Below are 23513 nucleotides of genomic sequence, written 5' to 3'. Positions count from 1 at the left end.
TGATCGTGGAGGCAATTAGCCACACCTTCCATATCCTCCTCCTATTCCTCTCTTTCTTTCTCTGTTACTGCAGGTGAATAGAAACCAATTGTTGTGCCTTGGACCGTCAACCATTGTTATGCCTTATAAAACAGAGAGTGAAATAATCATAGTATTTCAGTTTATACACAGGGAGCTTTATAACGGCCTGTTGAAAAATGCCCATCTAAAATTAAAACACCATCAAACTAATTACACGTGATTCTGGAAACCTATAATATGAGAGCTGGAAGGACTCTTAAAGATTGTTCTGATCTAAGCCACTCATTTTACAGTCATAGAAACCAAGACTCGGAGATTTCCCCAAGGTCACCTGATAATTAGCAGTAATACGTCAGCATTAAAATCCAAGTTTCTTGAACTGTCAACAAAGGGCTCACTCCAAATTATTGACAACAATGAAATATACTTTAAAGAGCTAGACTGCATAAAGATAAAGAGCTTTGGAGCTCATTTTATAAATTCACAGGTTCCTAAACTGCACATGGACATCCTGACCCCTCTAGCTCTTCCTATCATCATAATAGAAAGACCACCATCTATCTTGCAGTGTGAACTACCTATAACTATTTCTAACTGGTCAGGGTAATTCCTCAACCTCTTTTGACAAAGTGCCTAGGTGTTCCATCAAGGAGCTGGATCCCAGATGGCTTTGTGGAACAGAACTATGTTGCTGGCCTATCTGACTTTCACTGTTACATGAAAATCCAAAAAACCCAAACCCACTGCCATCGAATCGATTCTGACTCACAGCAACCCTATAGGACAGAATAGAACTGCCCTATAGAGTTTCCAAGGAGCGCCTGGCGGATTCAAACTGCTGACCTTTTGGTTAGCAGCCGTGGCGCTTAACCACTAGCCACCACGGTTACATGAGGGGGAAACAACAAAATATATCTTACTTAAGGCATTTATTAGTCTCTTTGAGTAGCTAAGCTTTGCCCTAAATATTAGAATCTTGAAGTTAGAAGAGAAACTGGTTTGTCATTTAAAAAATAGCCAACTTATTTATCCTGTTCTCTTCTTGGTCTGGGGTGCAAGTCAACAGGGTCTGGAGGTGAGAATAAAAAACTACATATCCTCCCCAAGAACATCACTGGGGAAGAAACTTTATTCCTGATGCTAAAGAACAATGCTGTCCTGAGACCAGAAGAAATGGATGGTGCCCGGCTACCATTACTGTACATTTTAATCAAGGACCCCAATAGATGGATCAAAAGGGAAAAAAAACGTGGAACAGAACTTCGAATTCTTATTGGAAGCCAGACTTACTGGATACACTGAAACTGGAGGAACCTCCGAATCTATTGCCTGGAAACAACTTTTAGGCCTTGAACTGAAACTATCCCATGAAGTCATCTTTAAACTAAACAACAATTTAACTCATTTAATAAAGAGGGTTCACCCTGAACATTGGGTTCTTTAAAAGAATTATCTGTGTGAGATTAAATGGATAACAGTAACTCTAAAACACAGACGAGCACTTTGAGGGGCACAGAGTCTTAGTTAATGGTGGCGAAACAACATGGGCAGAGGCAGGGAGAACAGTGACACAATGTGAAGTATGTAACCATTGCCAATGACCCGTGCATGTCAAAGCTGTTGAATGGGTGTATGTTTCATTGTGTATATTTTCACAAAAAAAATTTAAAAAAAAAAAAAAACAATGCTGTCCTTTTATCAGTTTTGAGGTCATTTTGATCTCATCTGAGACAGAAAAAAATAACAATAGCTCCAATTGCTACTTTATAAGCAATCAAAATTACAGGCAGAGAGCCTGGCAGCGCTTTCACAGTGGTTATTCAGTGATAGAACTCTGGCCTACCATGTGGGAGACCCATGCTCAATTCCTAGCCAATTCGCCTCATGTGCAGTCACCACCTGTCTGACAGTGGAGGCTTGAGTGTCACTATGATGCTGAACAGGTTTCGGCAGAGCTTCCAGACTAAGATGAACTAGGAGAAAAGGCCTGGAGATCTACTTTCGAAAATCAGCCAATGAAAACCCTATGGATCACAACAGTTCCGTCTCCGACCAATCATGGGGCTGACATAAGACTGGGTAGCGTTTGGTTCTATTGTGCATGGGTTGCCATGAGTCAGGACCCAACTTGACGACAGCTAACAACAACAACATTCTTATCAAATGCTGCATCGATGAAACACATCTTATTAAGACAATTCAGTTTCCCGGCTGAGGTGCCTGGACAAGACAATCTTTGAAGTAATGTCCAACACTAAGTCTATGATTTCTAAACACTCATAAAAAATGTTATTAGAATGAAAAAGGGATAATGTCTAGAAGAAACAAGAGCATTCTTTACAAATGGGAGATATTTGCTCTTTATAGAAAATACACAACCTAGAATACTACACACACACACTCTCTCTCATAATAATAATCATAGCCAAAATTATTCCAGTCATAGCTAAAAACAGTTACAGATATTCACAAACTATTTCCCAATATTATTATTTTTGTTCTGAACACATGAGCACTTTATCAGTACAACCGGATCCAGTGAACAAAAGCTTCTAATTCTGAGTTACCATGAAAGCTTGGATTTAAAGGAACTAGGTCAAACCGACCCTTCTTTGGTTTGTTCAAACCAGTAAGAAAAAAAAAAAAACTGATATAATCACTGAAGCAATCACAAAAGAGGGAGTGCAAATGTAAACGGTCCTCAAAAGAGAGTATTCAAGTGTTCTAGGCTAGTGTGTGCCCTACTCAAAAAACGAGGGCAGCTTAGCTCTCAAAAGGCCCTGACAAAGACCAGCCTTCCCGCTCCCAACCTCCTCAACCCTGAAGTTAAAAGGCAATGGATACATCATTAAAAAAAGTCCTGACTGGTCTAATAAAGACTGAAGGAACCCCTGAGACTATGGTCCTCAGACACCCTTCTAACTTGGAACTGAAGCCACTCCTGGAGATAACCTTTCACTCAAATAATAGACCAAAACCAAAAAACAAACCCATTGCCATCAAGTCAATTCCGACTCACAGTGTCAGGACAGAGTAGACCTGCCCCAAAGAGTTTCCAAGGAGCGCTTGGTAGATTCCAAATGCCAACCTTTTGGGTAGTTGCCAAAGCACTTAACCACTATGCCACCAGGGTTTCCCAAATAATATATAGGTCTATAGAATAAACAATAACACCCATGATGAAAGTGCTCCTTGGAACAATCATCTATATGAGACCAAAAGAGCAACATCTTCCCAAAAGCAGGGGGCAGAAGGGGGCAGGAAAACCAGACAGATGGAAATGGGGAACTCAGGGTGGTAATGGGGAGAATGCTGACACATTGTGGTGATTTAAACCAGTGTCATTGAACAATTTGCCTATAAATTATTGATTGGGAAACTAATTTGCTCTGTAAAATTTCACCTAAAGCACAATAAAATGTTCAAAAAAAAAAAAAAAAAGAAGATGAATACAACGTTCTATAGAACAAAAGCAGATGAGGGAAACATATGATAAAAATAAGAGAAACTTCAAGAACTCACCTATAACCCACATTTCTTATTGGCTGCCAACTTAACTCCATAGTCAACAAGAGTACCTAATATTAAGTACATTGGCCCTGGTGGCACAGGGTGAAAAGACAGAAAAGATCTCTGCCCTTACTGAACTGAGGATCTACTGGAAGAGACAGACAACAAACAATAAACAAAAAGTGTTGTTGTTGTTGCTAGTTACTGAGCAGACCCCATGGCAACCCCCATGCACAACAGAACTAAACACTGCCCAGTCCTGCACCATCCCCAAGATGAGCTGTGCATTGGGACCGTTGTACTTCAGAGGGTTTTCATTGGCTGGTTTTCAGAAGTAGATTACCAGGCCTGTCCATCTTAGTCCACCTTAGTCTGGAAGCTCTGCTAAAACCTGTTCAGCATTACAGCAACATGCAAGCCTTCACTGACAGACAGGTGGTAGCTGCACATAAATAAGATGCCTTGGCTGGGAATCGAAATCAGGTCTCCGAGATGGAAGGCGAGAATTCTAGCACTGAACCACCAAGAACCTCCAAACAGAAAAGTACACAGCACATAGGCTAACTACAGACTCGAAGGCCAGTGCTAGGATATTCAGTGGTAGGATATGGTAAGGGGGCAGGGATGAGGGACAACTATAACCAGGGGTCAGAGAAGGTCTCTCTCAAGAAGTGACTGTTGAGTTGAGATTCAAAAGAGAAGGAGGCAGCCAAGTAGAAAGCTAGGGAAAGAAACCCCCAAACTGTGTCAGAAGCCTGGCTTCCGTGGGAAGTCAGAGGTGCTCCTATGGATACAGTGGGTGGAGGATGTGAAGGCAAGAGGGACGGGAACTGACCAGCCGAGCCTACAACTTTGAGAACACAGGAAGATGACCTCCCCAAATCATCCAATGGTCCATTTCCTAAACTCAGTAGTAGGACCCAAAAAAGGGGGGGATAAATCTCCACTATGGAGGAAAAAAAAAATTTTTTTTTCTTCTTTATGGAGAATAGAGCCAATGCTTGACATCACTAAATTATCCCCCACTGTGTGCAGAAGAAAACTAGACCCAGAAAAGTTAAGTGGCTTGCCCGGAGTTACACAGCTCTTAGGGGATGAGCAAGGACTCAAACTTTGGAGTGTCTGACTGGGGTGTCCAGTTTCTTTCACTATATCATTTTTAATTAAATGATAACCAATAATTTAATTAATTAATTATTTTTTCATTTTTAATATAACAAAAGCATTCGGCAGGGGGTTATAATGGTATATTATTAAGATTCACATGAACTGAAGAATGAGCTTTTTGGATCAAGTAGACACATGAGACTATGTTGGCATCTCCTGTCTGAAGGGGAGATGAGAGGGTAGAGAGGGTCAGAAGCTGGCTCAATGGACATGAAAAGAGAGAGTGGAGGGAAAGAGTGTGCTGTCTCATTAGGGGGAGAATAATTAGGAGTATATAGCAAGGTGTTTATAAATTTTTGTATGAGAGTCTGACTTGATTTGTAAACTTTCACTTAAAGCACAATAAAAAATTTTTTTAAAAGATTAACATGAACCGAGGACTTTTCATTTAAGATATTAACTAAGGCTCGCCTTATCCACTGATGTGCTCACAAAGTTTTTCATTGTACAACTAATTCCTAAAAATTAATTCATCTTTGCAGTGGATTGACTTAAAAAAAAAGCCACACCCATAGCTGTCCAGTCAAACTTCAACTCATAGCAACCCTACAGGACAGAGTAGAACTGCCCCCGTAGAGTTTTCAAGGTTGTAATCTTTACAGAAGCAGACTACCACATCCTTCTCCTAAGGAACAGCTGGTGGGTTCGAACTGCCAACCTTTCAGTTAGCAGCAAAGCACTTAACCACTGTGCCACCAGGGCTCCTGTGGGTTGAATAGCAGTCCCCAAAAAGATAGGTTCACAGGGAACCTCCGAATGTGAACTTATTTGGAAATAGGGTCTTTGCAGATGTTATTAAGGTAAGGATCTCGAGATGAAACTATCCTGGATTATGCGGATGGGCCTAAATCCAATGACTTGTATCCTTACAAGAGACAGAAAAAAGAGAACACACAGAGACGTACAGAGGGGAAGGCCATGGGGAGATGGAAGCAGAGACTGGAGTGCTGATTCTACAAGCCAAGGAATGCCAGGGATTGCCAACAGCCACCAGAAACTTAGGAGAAAGCCATGGGATGGTTTCTCCCTCAGAGCCTCCAGAAGGAACCAACCCTGATTTCAGACTTTCAGCCTCCAGAACTGTGAGAGAATAAACTTCTGTTGTGTAATGCTACCTAGTCTGTGATAATTTGCTACTGCAGCCCTAAGGAATTAATACAATCTTTATAAATCAGTGTTAATTAGCATTTCAAAACAATCTCTATGATATTCTAAAAACATGATTTATAACAGTCAAAATATAGAAGCTCAAATGTCCAAAGACAGGGTAATGTGATACAGAAATATCACAGAATGCTAACTGACAATTTTAAGCAGTAGGCACATGAACTCCTCATACATGGAAACATAATATTAACTTAATATTAAACAGAAAAAGCAGAACACAACACGGTATGCATATACTGATCACAACTTTGTGGAAAAGTACACATCCTCATCAACAAAGATAAGAAATAAATGTGAAGGAACATAATAAAGTTAAATTTTTATTAGGGTCATTTTCATATAAAGTTGCTTAAGTGCATATAATAAATATGTCTTAGGTACTCTTTTAAAAGGACCCCCGGTGGTACAGTGGTTAAGCACTAGGCTGCTAACCGAAAGATCAGCAGTTTGAACCTGCCAGCCATTCTGCAGGAGAAAGATGTGGCAGTCTGCTTCCATAAAGATTTACAGCCTTGTTAAGGTCATAGAAGCTAAACTCCCTGAGGTACCGAACTGCTGGGCTAAGGGTTCTGGGGACCATGGTCTTCAGAACATACAGCTCAACTGCCCTAACATAGTTTATAAAGAAAATGTTCTACATTCTACTTTGACGAGTCGTGTCTGGGGTCTTAAAAGCTTGTGAGTAACCATCTAAGATACTTCACTAGTCTTGCCCTGCCTGGAGCAAGGGAGAAAGAAGAAAACCAAAGACACAAGGGAAAGATTAGTCCAAAAGACTAATGGATCGACCACAGGTACCACAGCCTCCACCAGACTGAGCCCAGGACGACTACATGGTGCCCGGCTACCACCACTGACTGCTCTGATGGGGATCACAATAGAAGGTCCCAAACAGAGCTGGAGAAAAATGTAGAACAAAATTCTAACTCACAAAAAAAATAATAATAATAAAGACCAGACTTACTGGTCTGACAGAGACTAGAGAAACCCCAAAAGTATGGCCCCAGGAAACCCTTTTAGCTCAGTACTGAAGTCACTCCAGAGGTTCACCCCTCAGTCGAAGATTAGACAGGCCCATAAACCAAAAGGAGGCTAAATGGGCATACCAGCCCGGGGCAGGGATAAGAGAGAAGGGGACGGGAAAGCTGGTAATGGGGAACCCAAGGTCTAGAAGGGGAGAGTGTTGACATGTCATGGGGTTGACAACCAATGTCACAAAACAATAGGTGTATTGTTTAATGAAAAACTAGTTTGCTCTGTAAACCTTCATCTAAAGTACAAAAAAAAAAAAAAAATTTACAACTTCGGAAACCGTATGGGGGCAGTTCTACTCTGTCCTATGAGAATGTTAAAGAAATAAATGTTTTAAATAGTGGGGTTTCCTATATCAAAATAAAATTTAAAAAAACAAACAACCCATTGCTGTTGAGTCAATTCCAACTCATAGCAACCCTTATAGGACAGAGTAGAACTACCCCATAGGGTTTCCAAGGCTGTGCAAACTGCCACATCTTTCTCCCGAGGAGCGGCTAGTGGGTTCGAACTGCCAACCTTTAAGTTGGCAGCTGAGTGCTTAACCACTGTGGCATTAAGGCTCCTTCTGTCTAGAACACATGATCATATTCTCTTTACCATTTGAAGTTTTAAAAGTACAAACAATATTAGCGATTTTCTTATTTTAAGTCAATTTAAATATCTGAGGTTACTATTACTGAGTATTTTAATATTGACCCAATGGAAAAAGCCAGTGCAAAGGTGACTCCTATAACCAAATATTAGTATAAACACTGAAAAGCATCCAAAGTTTTCTGCAAAGAGACTATAAACCCAGAGAGTTGCAAAACAAACCACAGCCGCTCATAACACATGCCGTAAAACTCATCCAAAGCCATTTTCTCCTCTCCTGTCCTCAGTACACGGTGAAACCTGTGAGAGCCAGAATTCGACAGGACTGCCTTGTTTTTCTGGGTCTCGCAAGTTTTCCGCCTTTGACAGGGTGCAGTCTTGCCACTTTTCTATCGCTCATTTTAGTGGAAAATATTTGAGTTTTCCTTCTCTGACAGGTTCCCACCTTACACAGGTTCCGGTTTTTGTAGGTTTTATTGTATTAAAATATAACAATAATTTACTCCTTCCAGAAATATTAAAGGATGTAATATTAAATTTTACTATTAAAACAAAAATTATCAAGGCAATAATTGCAAAATGTTGCCTACATTGTCCTATGGACCTGAAAACACTTTAGGTTATTTTTTCCAGACCATTAACACAGTATTGGGATCCATTTCTCTGATGTACAAAGATTCTGTAATGAGCCGCTTCTCCTTGTATTTAAGAATCTAAGTACAGTTTTATATCACCTAGGAAACAGTGGTCTGTTTAAGATGACCTCTTTAATCCCATTTCAAGATGGATTAGAGAGAAATCAAGATAGAAAAATGCCATATAAAAAAAAAAGTAAGTGTACTTCGATCCTCATTTTACTAAATTGAATTTCCTAGACTCTCTGTTCTAGCCTTAAAAGCTAGCAGTCCCTTTGCTAATTTTCTACTTTTGCTGGTACTCCCTGAATCTAAATGACACGGCAATAGAAACAAAGGATGAAGTCACTGTCAGACGTCTGTATTTCCAAGAAAACAGACTGTGTGAGAAAAAGATGATCCAACAAATCCAAGTAACAAAATTCTGACATTGGCCAACCAATACATTATAAGAACAAAAAATTATTTATTCAGAAATGATATAATAGCTGAGATTTGCTTCAAAAGAATATGGAAGGTGAGGGGCTAGGTAAGAGTATAGCTGAACAGGACTGGCTATGAGCAGATAACTGCTGGATGATGCACCCAGGGAGTTCACGATATTATTCCCTCCACTTTTGCATATATTTACTATTGTCTGTAGTATGCAGCTGCTTGTTGCTGTTTTGTTTTGAATTCCACATTTAGAACGGATCTAACCCTGGAACTAGAAACACAGGTATAGCATGGGGTACCTATGAAGCTTAAAGTGAATCAGGAAACCAGCCAAATTATCAACTCACTTTATTGTTATGAGAACATACAATATCTGACTTCTAATAATGTCCATTGGCAACTTTTTTTTCATGAACAAGGAAGCTTAAGCACTTCTTCAATTTTTTTTTTTTAAACAGACTTCATACATAGCCCGTTTTACAAAGGGTAATGACAGAAAGCCCTGGTCGTGCAGTGGTTAAAAGCACTCGGCTGCTCACCTAAAGGCCAGCGATTCAGACTCATCAGCCACCCCTGGGAAGAAAGATGTGGCAGTCTGCTGCCATAAAGATTTACAGCCTTGGAAATCCCATGCTGTAGTTCTACCCTGTCCTATAGGGATGCTTGAGTTGGAACCAACTCAGCAGCAGTGGGTTTCTGGGTTTTAGAACAATTTATAAGATCAGTACGTACCAGGAGTATCATAGGTCTTTTCCATGTTGTTAATCCTATGATTCCAGAGAGTATCACCTGTAAGGATAAACAATATCATAAATTCCGAGGATGGACCTATTCCAATAAACTAATCCCCAGACTCTAAAGTACATATTTCTAAAGTACTAAAATTTCAAAGCACGCTAAAACAAACATTTACTATTCCTGCTAATCATCGGGCCCCTAGTAGACCGCTCAGTTATGAAATGTGGACGATCCCTTCACATCCAAGTCCCTGAAGCTTTTGTTTGTACACATTTTCCTAACGTCAGTGAAAAACACAAACACAGAAATAAGCCCCTCCCACTCAGTGACAGAATCACTATCTCCAACCCAGACTCTACTCCCAGTAGCACCCAGTCTGCTGCTGCCAGGGTCAGCCTTGTAAGATGCACGTCTGGCTATATTCCTCCCGTCGTTAGGTGGCATCCCTATGGGACCTGCCCCTGCCCACTTCTCAAGCCTGACTTCTATGCCTTCCACCCACCCCTTCCAGCACACACTTTCCCTCCTGGCACACCTGCCCTTCCACCGAACAGCTAGGGTCTAGACATTCCTGGGCTATAGTGTCTCTGTTGCAATGCCCTCTTCTCCCAACCACCCTCTTAGCTGCCTGGGAACTCCTACACATCCTTCAAAGCCCCAACTAAACAGTCACATCCTCTGAGAAACCTCACTGACCCCCCATCCTCTCCACATAACTTTTTTTGCCCCAAAATCTCATTGTATTCTATTGTAATGATTTGTGGGATGGATCTCTGTCTTGCCTGCTAACTGTGAACCCCTATCTTGTCCCTCTCTGAATCCCTAGGTACCAGGTCAATGCCTGGCACAGTGTGGCAACTAGTAAGTGTCCCTAAGCATTTATTCCACAAAGGGGAAGGGAATACAATGAGAAAGATCTCATGTTGTAAAATGACACTTCAATAAACATCAAGGTAAAATTCTCCATAAAAAGAAGCCAGGTTTTGCCAAAACATCAACTGGAAACCAAGGTCAACCCTCTGAATAACACCACTCTCTAAGCAGCCAGGACAGAATCCTTGAAGTAATCATTCAGCCTGGGAACGTTTTGATGCTGTTTGAGTAATATTTGCCTTTGTTTAATAAAGTACATCTGCCGAATGTCGCTGTGAAGGTTTTCTTTCACGTGTACTTTTTACTCGCCAAAATCCTTCAAATGTACCAATTCACAATTACTGTTTATTAACTACAAACCAGCAAGGACTTTACAGTGTTACCTCAAATTCAGAGCACAAGGGCCTGCTTACAACGCTCTCCATTCTCACCAGCTGAGAGTAAACCATTGCACAACGTGAAACCAGCAGAGGACCAGGTTACCCCCTTACGTCAAGGACCAAAAACCACGTATGCGGAGCTAAGCCTCAATTTCTTTGTACCTACCTATGTTTTTTTTTTTTTTTACCTATGTTTAAAATGTCCTACCAGCTGTCCACCGAGCACTAAATCCTTGCACTCACATAAAATTCCGTAGGCTGTTTTCTCCCTCTAAACTATTTTTGCCTGAAACATTCAGGGCACCTGAGGCTGCTCTTGAGTGTGTAGGCTGCATCTCCTTAACGAATTGCGACTGGCATCCAAGAGAATTTGAGTTCCAAGCTCCCAACTCGGCTTTTGAAAAACTACGTGACCTTGGCCATGTCATTTCACTTCTCTGGTCATCACTCTTGTTTTCTTAGAAGTATGGTAAGCGGAAGAAACCATCTTCTGGCTTCTTCTGGGTCAAAAAGTTTACCTGACTGTGATTATGGCAATACCTCAGAACCCCTGGGATCCAGCACCAGCTCCACTCTGTGGACTGTGTGTGGCACACAAGCTTGTGTGTGTGTATGTGTGTGTGTGAACACGCTTGCGTGTGTGTGCATGTACTTGCATGTGTGTGCATTTGCATGTACATATGTATTGTAATGTGTGTGCACATGTGTTTACATGTGTGAGTGTATGCGTGTGCACGCTCCCACCTGCTGCCCTGCCACCTACTAGACTTCACTGGAGAAGTACAAGCTGTTTTTGTAAAAATATAATTGAAAACCCGACTGTCCTGCCGAGAAATACAAACTGCACGCTTGAGAAAAATATAAGTATGATTTGAATTATCAGTTAGTTTTTGATATTTTAGGAGCCCTGGTTGTACAGGGGATGAAGCGCTCAGCTGCTAACAGAAAGGTTGGTGGTTCAAACCCACCAGCTACTCTGTAACAGAAAACCTGAAAGATTCATTGCCATCGAATCAATTCTGACTCATGGTAACCCTAGAGGACAGAGTAGAACTGCCCTATAGGGTTTCCTGGGCTCTGATCTTCACAGGAGCAGATTGCCACATCTTTCTCCCACTGAGCAACTGGTGGATTCGAACTGCTGACCTTTTGGCTAGTAGTCCAACACTTAACCACTGTGCCACCAGGGCTCCTTCTGCGGGAGAAAAGACCTGCCAATCTGCTCCTGTAAAGATCACAGCCTAGGAAACCCTATGGGGAAGTTCTACTCTGTCATATCGGTCACTATGAGTCAGAATCGATTTAATGGCACACAAGAACAATAACATATGCGTATACAAAAAAAAAAAAAACGTTGCTGTCCAGTCAATTCCAATTTACAGCAACCCTACAGAACAGAGGAGAGCTGCCCCATAGGGTTTCCAAGAAGCAGCTGGTGAATTCAAACTGTTGACCTTCTGGTTAGCAGCCAAGCTCTTAACCACTGCACCACCAGGGCTCCTTGCACATGCGGGGGGGTGTAAATGTTACAATTGCGGATCATAAAAGATAAACTTTTCAACCTCTTGCTCTTCTCAATACTTCATGGGCAGCTCTCCATGTCCACTGGACTAACTCTAATTCATTTCAGTTTAATGGCTATATAACATTCCACTGTATGACTGTACCCTAACTTCCATACTCTAGGACCTTCACTCTATTTCTAGTTTTTTGTCCTCACAAACAAGCTGCAGTAAACATCCATGTAACGTAGACGTATCTTAAACGCAAGTGCTTTCATTCCTGTTGGGCAAAGTCTCAGGGGTGGGGTTGCTCACTCGAAAGGTATTTATAGTTCTTATTTTTAATGGGTCATGACAGAGCTGTCGTTTCAAATGAAAGGTATCTGGAACAAAAAAAAAAAAAAACTCAACTATTTTTCTTTCTTTGGGGAGACAGTATTTTGTTTGCATGTACTAGTTACAAACTATAGAAACATTATAAATATGTACAAAATTTATATGACAAATGAAAAATAGCCATAATCTCAAAATATACATGACAAAGATATTTAAGACCTCTAGGGGGAGGGAGATATACAAAGCTTAATGAACAATATGAAATGAAGACCTGAGTCAGGACATATACCATGTTCCTGGATTAGGAGACAAACATTTAAGATGTCATTTTCATTTTAATAGTTTCACTGATTCAATACAAACCCAAGTTAAGTCCCAATAGAATTTTTCTAATAATAATATATTATAATAATTATTAGAAAAATATATTATATTTAATTATATTATATTATAATTATTATTAGAAAAATTCTGTTGGGATTTTACTTGGGTTTGTATTGAATCCGTTCTAAACCACCATCTTATTCCAGTCCCAGATGGGAGATGCAGTCCCATCTTCCTCAGTCCTGAGCACAACAACAAAGGACACACCCACTTGAGTCCTTAAGCCCAATCAAACCCTAAAGCCCTTGAGGAACTCTGAGTGGGGAGGGGAAGAAGGGGAAAAAGAGGAAGCAGGACTGCATGGTTAGAAGCCTTTGGGATGGCATGGGAGCAGAGTGCTGCCGTTTGGGTATAAATATTTTAAGAACTCAAGGGAAGAGATGCTCACCCTGAAGGGGGAGGAAGATTCACAAATAGGGGAGGGAATGAGGAAACCAGAAAAAAGGAAGCAGAGTATTCAATGCCTCTACCTCCCTGGAGGGATCCCTGAGTGGTGCAAACACTTCACAAAGCTCGGCAGCTAACCAAAATGTTGGAAGTTCGTGTCCATCCAGAGGCACCTCGGAAGAAAGGCCTGGTGATCTTTGAAAACTCAGCTGTTGAAAACCCTATGGAGCACAGTTGTACTCTGACACTCACACAGGGTCGCCATGTGTCGGAATCGACTCGTCAGCAACTACTTACCTCCCTGGGGCAGCAATATTCTCTGGGGCAGCATGGAGTCAAGAAAGTTCCTTAACAATGGCCTTCATGACACCCATTATACCATAAGGCTATTTCTTGTTTGTCTTTTCCACTCACTGGTAATTTCATGAGGACTTGCAGTTGCGAGTATACACCTTCCTACCACTAATGGGTCCTGGCAGGAACCCAGTTAGTTATGGCGAGAATGAATGAATGGAGACCAACTTGCTCAAAAATGACTGTGTAAGCCCAGACATATTTTTTATCACCTGTGCTTCTTAAAAAAGTACACCAGCAGCAAAAAGCAGCTCCATCAGCATTCCTTCCACCCAGCACAAGATGCAACTCGCCCTGAGTTGACAGGCAAGGATCTATTTCCTAACACCAAATTATCTCTGGGTTATTATAATGAGATTTATTGCGATTTTGGTTTCACTCACCTGTGATCCATTCCTTGTAACTTACAAGAAAAGCTGAGGCCTTTCTTTTTTCTGACGTTACAAAGAAGGGTTCCCAGATACACGAGGCAGGAATCGTTGTTACCCACCATCAATGGTTAATGGGCCTTAATTTTCCAGCTTAAAAACAAAACCATTATGATCAAAAGCTTATAACTCTGATGCCCTATTTTCCTTGCTAATCCATTAACATGCCTTAGGGCAAAAATGTTTTGGATCATTTGTCAGAAGCTGCTGTATCTAAACATAGAGATAAAAAGAGCCATATTGTAAATTTCCCGTTAACTTGTAAATAAGCACAAAATAATTTATAGAAAAACTGAACCCATTGCCGTCGAGTTGATCCTGACTCACAGTGACCCTAAACAACAGAGTAAAACTGCCCCACAGGGTTTCCCAGAAGTACCTGGTGGATACAAACTGCCAACCTTTTGGTTAACAGCCATAGCTCTTAAACCCTGGTGGTGTAGTGGTTAAGACTTATGACTGCTAACCAAAAGGCTGGCAGTTCAAATCCACCAGGTGATCCTTGGGAACCCTATGGGGCAGTTCCACTCTGTGCTATAGGGTCACAGTGAGTTGGAATTGACTCTTGGCAATGGTTTTTTTTTTTTTTTAATTTGTCAAAGCGCTCAAAATATTTTCTTTATCAGCCTATTTGCATTTATCAACCCTTTGCATTTACAGTGGCAAATATATATACATACATACATTCAAAACCAAACTTGTTGCTGCCGAGTCGATTCCAACTCATAGAGACCCTATAGAACAGAGTAGAACTGCCCCATACAGTTTCCAAAGAGCAGCTGGTGGATTCGAACTGCCAGCCTTTTTAGTCAGCAGCTGAGCTCTTAACCACTGTGCACCAGGGCGCTCTCTCTCGCAGTGTCTCTCTCTCTACATATATATAGAGAGAGATATACAGTGAAGCCTGTGAGAGCCAGCACTCAACGGAGCAGCCTTGTTTTTCTGGGTCTTGCAAGTTTTCCACCTTTAACAGGATGCAGTCTTATCACTTTTCTATGGCTCTCCAGTAGTGAAAAATATTTTGAGTTTTTCTTCTCTGACGGGTTTCCACCTTACACAGGTTCCAGCTTTCACAGGTTTTACTGCATACAAAACTAAGGCTCAAGGGTCTCTGGGTGGCACAAAGAGTTTGCACTTGTCTACTAACCTAAAGCTTGGTGGTTCAAACCCACCCAGCAACACTGTGGAAGAAAGGCCTAGAGATCTGCTTCCGTAAAGATTACAGCCAAGAAAACCCTGTGGAACAGTTCTACTCTGTCACACGTGGGGTCGCCATGAGTCGGAATCAACTTGACATTGGCGGGTTTTGGTTAACTGAGGCTCAAAGAGGCTCCACCACTTACTCAAGGCAGGGAACTTAAGGCGACTCTGCTGTCATGTAAAATGAAGGACCAAATAAAACCACTAAATTCATCAAAAATTTTTATTTAAAATGCTCCTTAAATATGGAAGTAGTATTTAATGATTAGATAGAAAAAGATACATTTACTGATATTTAACTGGTAAAGACTTCAGTTTTGGGTTTATTTCTCCCTTGGAGTACCCATTCTTTTTTTATGTTTAGTCACTGCAGTTTTTTAAAAAGGTTTACCTTAAGGTTTACAGATGTTTGTCCCTTTACAAGTGGTTAAGAGCTCAGCTCTTAACCAAAAGGTCGGCAGTTCCAATCTACCAGCTGCTCCTTGGAAACCCTAGGGGGCAGTTCTACTCTGTCCTATAGAGTTGCTATGAGTCGGAATCGACTCAATGGGTTTGGGTTTTTTTACAGAATCTTGTTAAAGAACCACAGAGTTGACAGGGAGAGGAGGGTTCTGAGTTCAGATCAGTCTTCAAGCAGAAAGATATGAATGTATGCAAGCATATAAAGGCTGCCAGAAAAAAACAAAAATAACCAATTCTCTACCACCTGCCTGAAATATCTCTTAAGGGTTATATGTCATCAAAGTCAGGAATTTTGTTTTTTGCAGTAGAAGAGACAAACCAGTACAACTCTCTTCTCTTTCGTGAAATCTAGTGCAGTGGGATGGGCTGGGTCACCCATGATCCCAGCGGAAACTAATACTAACTGAATGCACCCCAAATCGGGAGTCATGACAGCATGGCCTACCTAAACACGGATGTTTAGATTCCCCCCGCCACCCACCTGCAGTCAAACTTCAGTTTTAAAGGTGGCTAATCTGTTACCCGCATGAACCATGAGAAAAATAATCTGTTACCCTCATGAACTATGAGAAAAATAATATATAGAATTACTAACCAAGGACACCAGGAAGAAAATAAATGACCGCAGAGTGCTCAGAAAACAAAGAGTACATTAAAAACACTCCCTTTAAGTTGCTGGAAGTATATTAAGTATGGGGGGAAAAATAACTTAGAGAATTTGTTAATTCTTAACTATAGAACAAATTAGGTAAACTATACCTTTGAGGTTCAGACAAATGAAGGAAGCCTCAGGATCTCAACTCAGGGTGAGAACACTTACAGATGCATGGAAAAATATCTGTGTTTAACAAAATGGTCCTTTCAAATGATTATATGTCCCTAGAACTTAACTTTGTATCAAAAACGCAAGCAAATTTGTCACTGAAGCCAAGAGAAGATTTGCTAGTTCAGTTGATATAGCAGGCTAAGGCTCAGGATGGTCATTCAAAGCTTGAAATCCGAGGATATCCTTCTACTGTGTTCCTTCTTGGGTCTGAAGTAACCTGAGACTTAAGTTGGCACTTCCACTCAGCTACTTAGTTTCGTATCCCAATAAAACTTGTGAGCAGATAAATAAAATGTGGCATGTCTACACAGTGGAATATTATTCACCAATACACAGCAATGAAATACTGACACATGCTACGACACAGATGAACCTTGAAAACGTTATGCTAAGTGAAAGAAGCCAGTCACAAAAGGCCACACATTGTATGATTCTATTTACATAAAATACCCAGAAAAGACAAATCTATACAGACAAAAAGTAGATTAATCGATGGTTGGCTGAGACTGGAGAGAAAAAATGATTGCTAATGGATAGGGCGTTTTTTGGGGAGAAGGATGCTGAAAATGTTCTAAAATTGATTCTGCTGATGGTCACACAACTCTGAATTTACTAAAAATCACTGAACTTTATACTTTAAATGGGTGAATTGGATGGTATGTAAATTATATCTCAATAAAGTTGTTTTAAAAAAAAAGCTTTTACAGTTCTCAAGTCATAATTTCTAAGCTTTTACATAAAAACCTCATTTTAGTTGTCTTTCTAATTAATTGTGTGTGATGATTGTTGTTGTTAGTTGCCAACAAGTCGATTCCGACTCAGTGTGTAGAACTGCTCCACAGGGTTTTCAAGGCTGTGACCGTTCAGAAGCAGATCACCAGGCCTGTCTTCCGAGGCGCCTCTGGGTGGGTTCAAACCACGAAACCTTTAGGCTAGGAGTCGAGCACTTAACCTTTTGTACCACCAGGGACCCATGTGTGATAATTATAAGTGCTCTTAAATCCCTTTTTATACAGAAATACATATGAAAATATTTAATGGTTAAAATTATGATATCTGGGATTTTGTATTACAACAATCCAGGGGGTGGTTAGAAGGGGGGATGGATGTGGGTATAGAGCGGACCAGTATTGGTAACTAGGAAAGCTGAAAGGTAAGTGGGGGTTCATTATACCACTCTTTCTACCTTTGTTTGAGATTTAAAATGTTCATAATATAATGTTAAAAGCAGAAGGAGGTTCTTAAGACTTCCGGTCACTCCTATGCAGCCTCTCTATGAAGTTACATTTTCTTTCTAAAAAGATACATAGACTGAAATATTTACAAATGAACGATGCGATGTCTGAGATGGGCTTCAAAATAATACAGGATATTAATCCGACAAAGGGACTAGGCAGCATGAAGGATCTAATTCCCACCCTGCTTGGAACACCCATGCTTCTAGAATTTATCAGACCACTCAGAGAGGCCAGTGGCAGAGTCCAAGGGGTACAGATGAAACAACTGTGGAAGCTGGGCGAGGGTACATGAGGGTTCATTGCACTGTTTTTGTATAAATTTTTTAAATTTCCATAATACAGAGTTCTAAAAAAAATCTACCTCTCATGCATAGTACCTAAAATCAAACCATATGCTACTGGTGAGATTTTTTTTTTTTTTTTTTTTTGCCCTAAAACACCAAGAGAATAATCCTGCCTATTGCCATCTTTTTAAAATTGTATTTAGTTGTTTTACAGGTGCGGTATCTCTTGGTTCTGTTATCACTGCAAATTCTGAGGTCAACTTCAGGAACACGTCACCAAAAAATTAGAATAACCAATCCTTAAACCAGTTGCCATTAAGTCAATTCCCACTCATGGCACCCCATGTGTGTCAGAGTAGAATGGTAGTCCATAGGGTTTTCATGGCTGTGATCTTTCAAAAGACAGGCCTTTCTTCCAACGGGCGTCTAGGCGAGTTCAAACCACTAACCTTTTGGTTAGTAGTCCAGCACTTAACCGTTTGCACCACCCTGGACTCCAACCAACTATTACAGGGTTGTGTATAGACCTGGAGGTGAGGCGCGGGAGGAAAACTACCTCCTAAAATAGAATTTGTCAGTTCCAAATCACCAGTACTTCCCCAGCTTTCCCTGTTTGCCTAGTTCTGCTAAGTGTCACCACTGAGTGGGAGACAAGGACACACCCAGCCAGCAGGCCCTGGAGTAATACCCTTCATCTTCTGGCTGATGGCCTTTTTTTATACTTTATCAAATCCAACCGTGGCTGGACTGGTATCTAAGTGCATTTACCTGAAATAATTCAAAAATGGTTTTTAATCCTAAACTAGCTGCGTTTGAGAAGACAACAGATTATCATTTCACAAAGTGCAAATACCTAAAAATGTATGCAAGAGTCATTGCTGGCCCCTGGTATTTAGGGAAATGAAATGCACAATCCATTTGGCCGAATTTAGCCTGGCAAGTGGAGTAGGGAGCAGGAAGGATCTAATTCCCACCCTGCTTGGAGGAGGCTTCCTCCTAGAGTCTATAAAACACTCAGGGGCAATCGGCAGAGCCCAGCAGCAGGGTGGTGAGGGTGGGATTCTGTTTATATGGTGTACAAACTGTGAACTTTGCTCATATAGCACAGGATGTACCAGACAGAGATCAACATCAAAGTATTTCAAAGGAAAGCAAATTGGCATCAATTTCAGGATAAAATGTCAGGCCAGTGTCGAGGAGCCTAACGTTCTTATTCCAGGAATTACTTTTGGTTCAGATTAGCCCTCCTGATATTAAATTTTGGTCTGGAATCTGCATATGTGTCGACCTGGAAAAGAATGGCTCTTCAGCTTTCAGAACATGCATACCTTACAGATTTCGGGGAAAAACTACAGGCCACGCCAGCCCTTTTAATTTAGTTCAAAGAAAGGTCATTTACTTTAAATACTCATCTCTCACAATCATCCTACCAAGACCTGTTTCCAGGACTCTCAGCACCCGGCCAACCTCAAGGGGTTGGATGTCTTAGGAGTTGTGAAATGGTAAGGAGGTAGGGGTGAGTGTCCACCCAGTGTCCACGGACACTGGCAGGCAGCAGCCTTTGTCAGAGGCCTCTAAGTGTATTTACCTCTGAAATAACTCAAGGGTAAACTGATTTGGGCTTTTAATTTTAGAAGGCACCCTTTTGCCCTGGAATCAGCCTTCCCGGTTAGAGGAGACAGAGCTGGGTCCTGGGGCTGAGCAGATAATTCCAGGTAGCTGCCTAGCTCCTGGAGCTTTGCCTAGCTCATTGATAATGACAGGCTCAGGTTCCTGAGAATTAAACACTGCACAGCAGCCTGTGTGGCTCCAGGAACCCAGTGGGGGCTTTAAAAAAAAAAAAAAAAAAGGCCCTGCTTTAATGACCAGGTACAAGCACTGGCTTACACACACCCCCTCATTACCTCCTGAACTTGTCCCCAAATACAGGCGAGCTATCCTACATGAGATACATTTCACATTTACGTGTGGACTAACAAGGAATAAAGGAGCCCTGGTGGCGCAATGGTTGAAGTTCTTGGTGCTAACCGGAAAGGTCTGAGTTCAAGTCCACCGGCAGCTCCGTGGGAGAAAAGTCCTGGTGACCTGGCCCTGTAAAGATTACAGCCTAGAAAACCCTATGGGTCACTTTTACTCTGTTGTATAGGGTCACCATTAGTCAGAAAGAATCCAGTCCACACAATAAGGACAATGAGGAATAAAACAAGTGCCCCCCATCAACCTGTCAGTTCATTCATTCCACAAATCCACCTACTGTGTGCCAGGCACTGTTGATACATCAGTGAACAAAACAGATCAAAACCCTTGCCTTCCCGGCGTGGACGTTGTCAGTGCACTATTGTAAACACTCAATCTTCAAAAGGAGGTTAATTATTTTCCTCCGGCTTTCCTGTCATCACACCCCCCCCCCATCCTTCCAATCTCCCAAAGTGCTGGAAATTTTTGTTTTATACTAGTAACTTGACAGTAACAACAAAATCCTTTAGCCTGAGAAGAATCTGCACTGCCCAGGCGCAACCCCATTCACCCCTAAACTCAGTTGTCTCCAAAATCTTTTTCTTCTGCTGCTCCCAATGCCTCCAAAAACTTCAGCTGGCCTTACGGGTTTGTGCTAACTGCAGCCCCGCGGGGAGCGGCGGTGGTAACCAACGGACGGTGATGGGAACCAGCCAGAGCCCTCTGCCCCATGACCGGCCCTGCAAAGGTGAGCGGGGGGCGCGCTGCACTCACCGAGGAGCCCGCCCAGAAAGGGCACGAGTTCTTCACCTGCGGGGAGCTGCTCAGCGACAGCGCCCCGAAGCTGAGTGCCACCATGCAGCAGCCCAGGATCAGCTGCAGAAGCCCAAGCGACAGCAGTGGGCGGGCGGGCAGCAGCGCGGAGCCCGGGGCCGCGGCGGCGGCGGCGGCCCGGCGAGAGGAGAGCGCGGGCGGCGCGGCCAGCACCCCGGAGGTGGCCGTGCAGCGAGGCCGCGCCGGGGGCTGCAGCGCGGCCCGGGGCCAGCGCGGCCGCAGCGGGGGCAGCGGCGGCTCCTGGGCGGCGGCGGCGGCGGCGCCAGGACCCCCGGCCTGTGGTCCGCCTGAAAGCCCGGCCACGGGGCAGCAGGAGCCCGGGAGCACCACGGGCAGGGACATGGACCGGCCGGGAAAGGAGCGGCCGGCGGCGGCGGGGAGGGGACGCGGCGCTGAGCCGCGGGCGCCGCGCACTGGGCGCTGCGGGTGGGCGGCGAGGCCGAGGGGAGGGAAGGAAATGCGCACGGCCCAATTATTTGCTGCCGCCGCCGCCGCCGCAAACCCGGCTCCCTCCGGCCGCACCCACCTGCCGCCCGGCGGGTCCGCCTCCGGCCGGCCCCCGGCCGCACCCTCACTCTCACCCACCCACACCCACACGCGCCCTGCGCACGAGCCGCGCGGGTAGCCAAATATGCCTCCGTCTTCGGGTCACAGCCGAGCCCGTACCCGCTCCCTGGGGCCCAGGAAGGGGACCCTGCACCAATTTTTAGAATAAGACCCTCGAACGGGAAGGGACTGTGCGCCAGGGCACGGCCGACAGCGTAAGAATCTGTCCCCCACTCGCAGAGTTGAGGCTACAGAGGCGCGTAGGGGAAAGCGCTGTGTACCCTCACCCGGGTAACCGTACAGCCAAGAGAGCAACCCGCGGCAACCTTGGACGCGAAGGGAGTCCGGCTTTAAACTTCGCCCCCCCCCTCACCCCCCCCCCCCCCCCCCCCCCCGCCCAGAGCGGGGATGTCAGGAAGAGGAGCTTTGGGAAGAGGTCTAAGACGCAGGGCTTCGGGAAGGACGAGGCTGCGAGAAGTCGCTGCTCCGGGGACGCAGGACCTGCCTGGACGGCATCTGCTTGGTGTTTCCCGGCGCTGACACTGCGCTGAGGTCGCACCTTCTGGAGAGGGGGGAGACTGGGGGTTTCCCGGTACCTGAGTAGGAGCGAGCGTGGGAAGACTAGGTTACACTTGGAACAAATACACAGTATCCAGAAAAAAAGATCAGGGAGTGGCTCTAAGCGCTTAGCAAGGGTTACACTCTGTCCGCCTCGCCTTGAAACACAAAATTCCGGACTTAAAAAGAAATATCCTAATAAAATTCTAATCAGCGTCCTCGACTGCTTTTGGTAATTTATGAGACATCTTTAAAACTTATTAAAAAAAGTGATGACTTGTCTTTGCAAAATGATTTCCTCTAATAGTATACTTTTACCTGGGAAGAATTCTAATCTGTTGAAAAAGTGTTCTTACGCACAGAATGATTCTAATTGATTTTTCTAGATAAGAACCAGAGCAGTGAGGCTTGCAGTCAGTCAGCCCCAGTATTAGGCAGTTTATCTTATCAGTATGGTGGGAGTATTTAACGTTCTCCTTCCTAATTAACCAAAGGAGAGCTTTACCAGTTTTTATGCTCTGCTTGCGAAGACTGTATTTCTTTCTTTCATTACTTAATTCAATACAAAATGTGATGTACAGGCAACGTATATGTGTGCTTACATGTGCATTTTTTTAATTATTAAAGCACCTGGGATTAATACTTCCTGACTTCTTTTTTGGAGCCCTGGTGGTGGCTTGGTTAAGAGCTTTGCTACTAGCCAAAAAGTCAGACATTAGAATCCACCAGCTGCTCCTTGGAAACCCTGTGAGGCAGTTCTACCCTCACCTACAGAGGTGCTATGAGTTGGAATCATCACAACCGCAACCAGTTTGGTTTTTTGCTTTGGTTCCATAGTTTTCTACCACAGTTTACTTTTTTGTTGTTGTTACTGGTCACATTTATATTTGTTTCTTTTTCTGATTATTGTAAACATGAACCCATGTAACACTGCCGCAGCCTTTAGAGCTATGCCACATAACTCCTTTAAGTAGTTGGCCTTGGATTTCTGTCACCCAACCTTGATTCTTTGCATCCCCTAAACCTCTGCTTACACTAAGTCCTTAGTTTACCTGATCAAGCTGTATGGAACTGATCTCTTAGGGGATGATTCAAAGCCATTTCAGGATGACTTAAAAAATAAAGTGAGGAAGGGCCTCACTTAAGAATTTGGCCCAAATACTTCATTAATGTAGGTGAAAGTTCAAGGAAACAATGGTTGTAGTGTATTTATTGTCCAGTGGAACTCAGTTGCCAGTTTTTCCTCATGATGAAAGCGAACTTGCAAGGAGGTTCTATATACCTCCCACCGGATATGTATCTTATTTTCCACTTGGCGCACTCAGGTATAAAGGCTCTTTTGCTCAGATTTCTCTGGACCCCTTTAAACAAATTCCTCACTTTCTCCCACCCATTTCCAGAGGACCTTAGTTGTCACCTAATTAAAGGAGGCTGCTCCCTGTCAGAAGGAGCCCTGGTGGTGCAGGGGTTAAGGTGCTTGGCTGCTAACGAAAAATTTGGTTCGAATTCACCACTGTGCTCCTCAGGAGAAAGATGTGGCAGTCTGCTTCTGCAAAGATTACAGCCTTGGAAACCCTCTGGGGCAATTCTACTCTACCCTACAGGTTTGCTATGAGTCAGAATCAACTGGAAGGCAAGGGGTTTGGTTTTGGTTTTTTGGTTCCCT

The 23513-nt window shown here is 43.0% G+C and overlaps 1 protein-coding gene across 4 annotated transcripts in view; it reads right to left on the bottom strand.

The window, feature by feature from the left end:
* ENTREP1 (endosomal transmembrane epsin interactor 1) overlaps positions 1-21596 on the bottom strand; it is a 98614-nt gene extending 77018 nt beyond the window's left edge. For 3 of the 4 annotated variants that reach the window (XR_007518640.1, XR_007518639.1, XM_049895673.1), the window contains exons 1-2: positions 20684-21596; positions 9294-9350 (exon numbers count right to left, since the gene is read on the bottom strand). Coding sequence is in view for 1 of the 4 variants with exons in the window: in XM_049895673.1 (XP_049751630.1) it covers positions 9294-9350; positions 20684-21085 (459 nt within the window). In the remaining 3 variants the exon portion in view is untranslated. The remainder of the gene's footprint in view (positions 1-9293; positions 9351-20683) is intronic. The other variant, XR_007518641.1, reaches the window with a different exon arrangement.
* Positions 21597-23513: the final 1917 nt, after the last annotated feature.

Source organism: Elephas maximus, chromosome 9 (genome assembly GCF_024166365.1).
Source record: "Elephas maximus indicus isolate mEleMax1 chromosome 9, mEleMax1 primary haplotype, whole genome shotgun sequence".
NCBI lineage: Eukaryota > Metazoa > Chordata > Mammalia > Proboscidea > Elephantidae > Elephas > Elephas maximus.
Note: the sequence above shows the minus strand (reverse complement) of the source record. Positions and strands in the feature narration are given on the sequence as shown.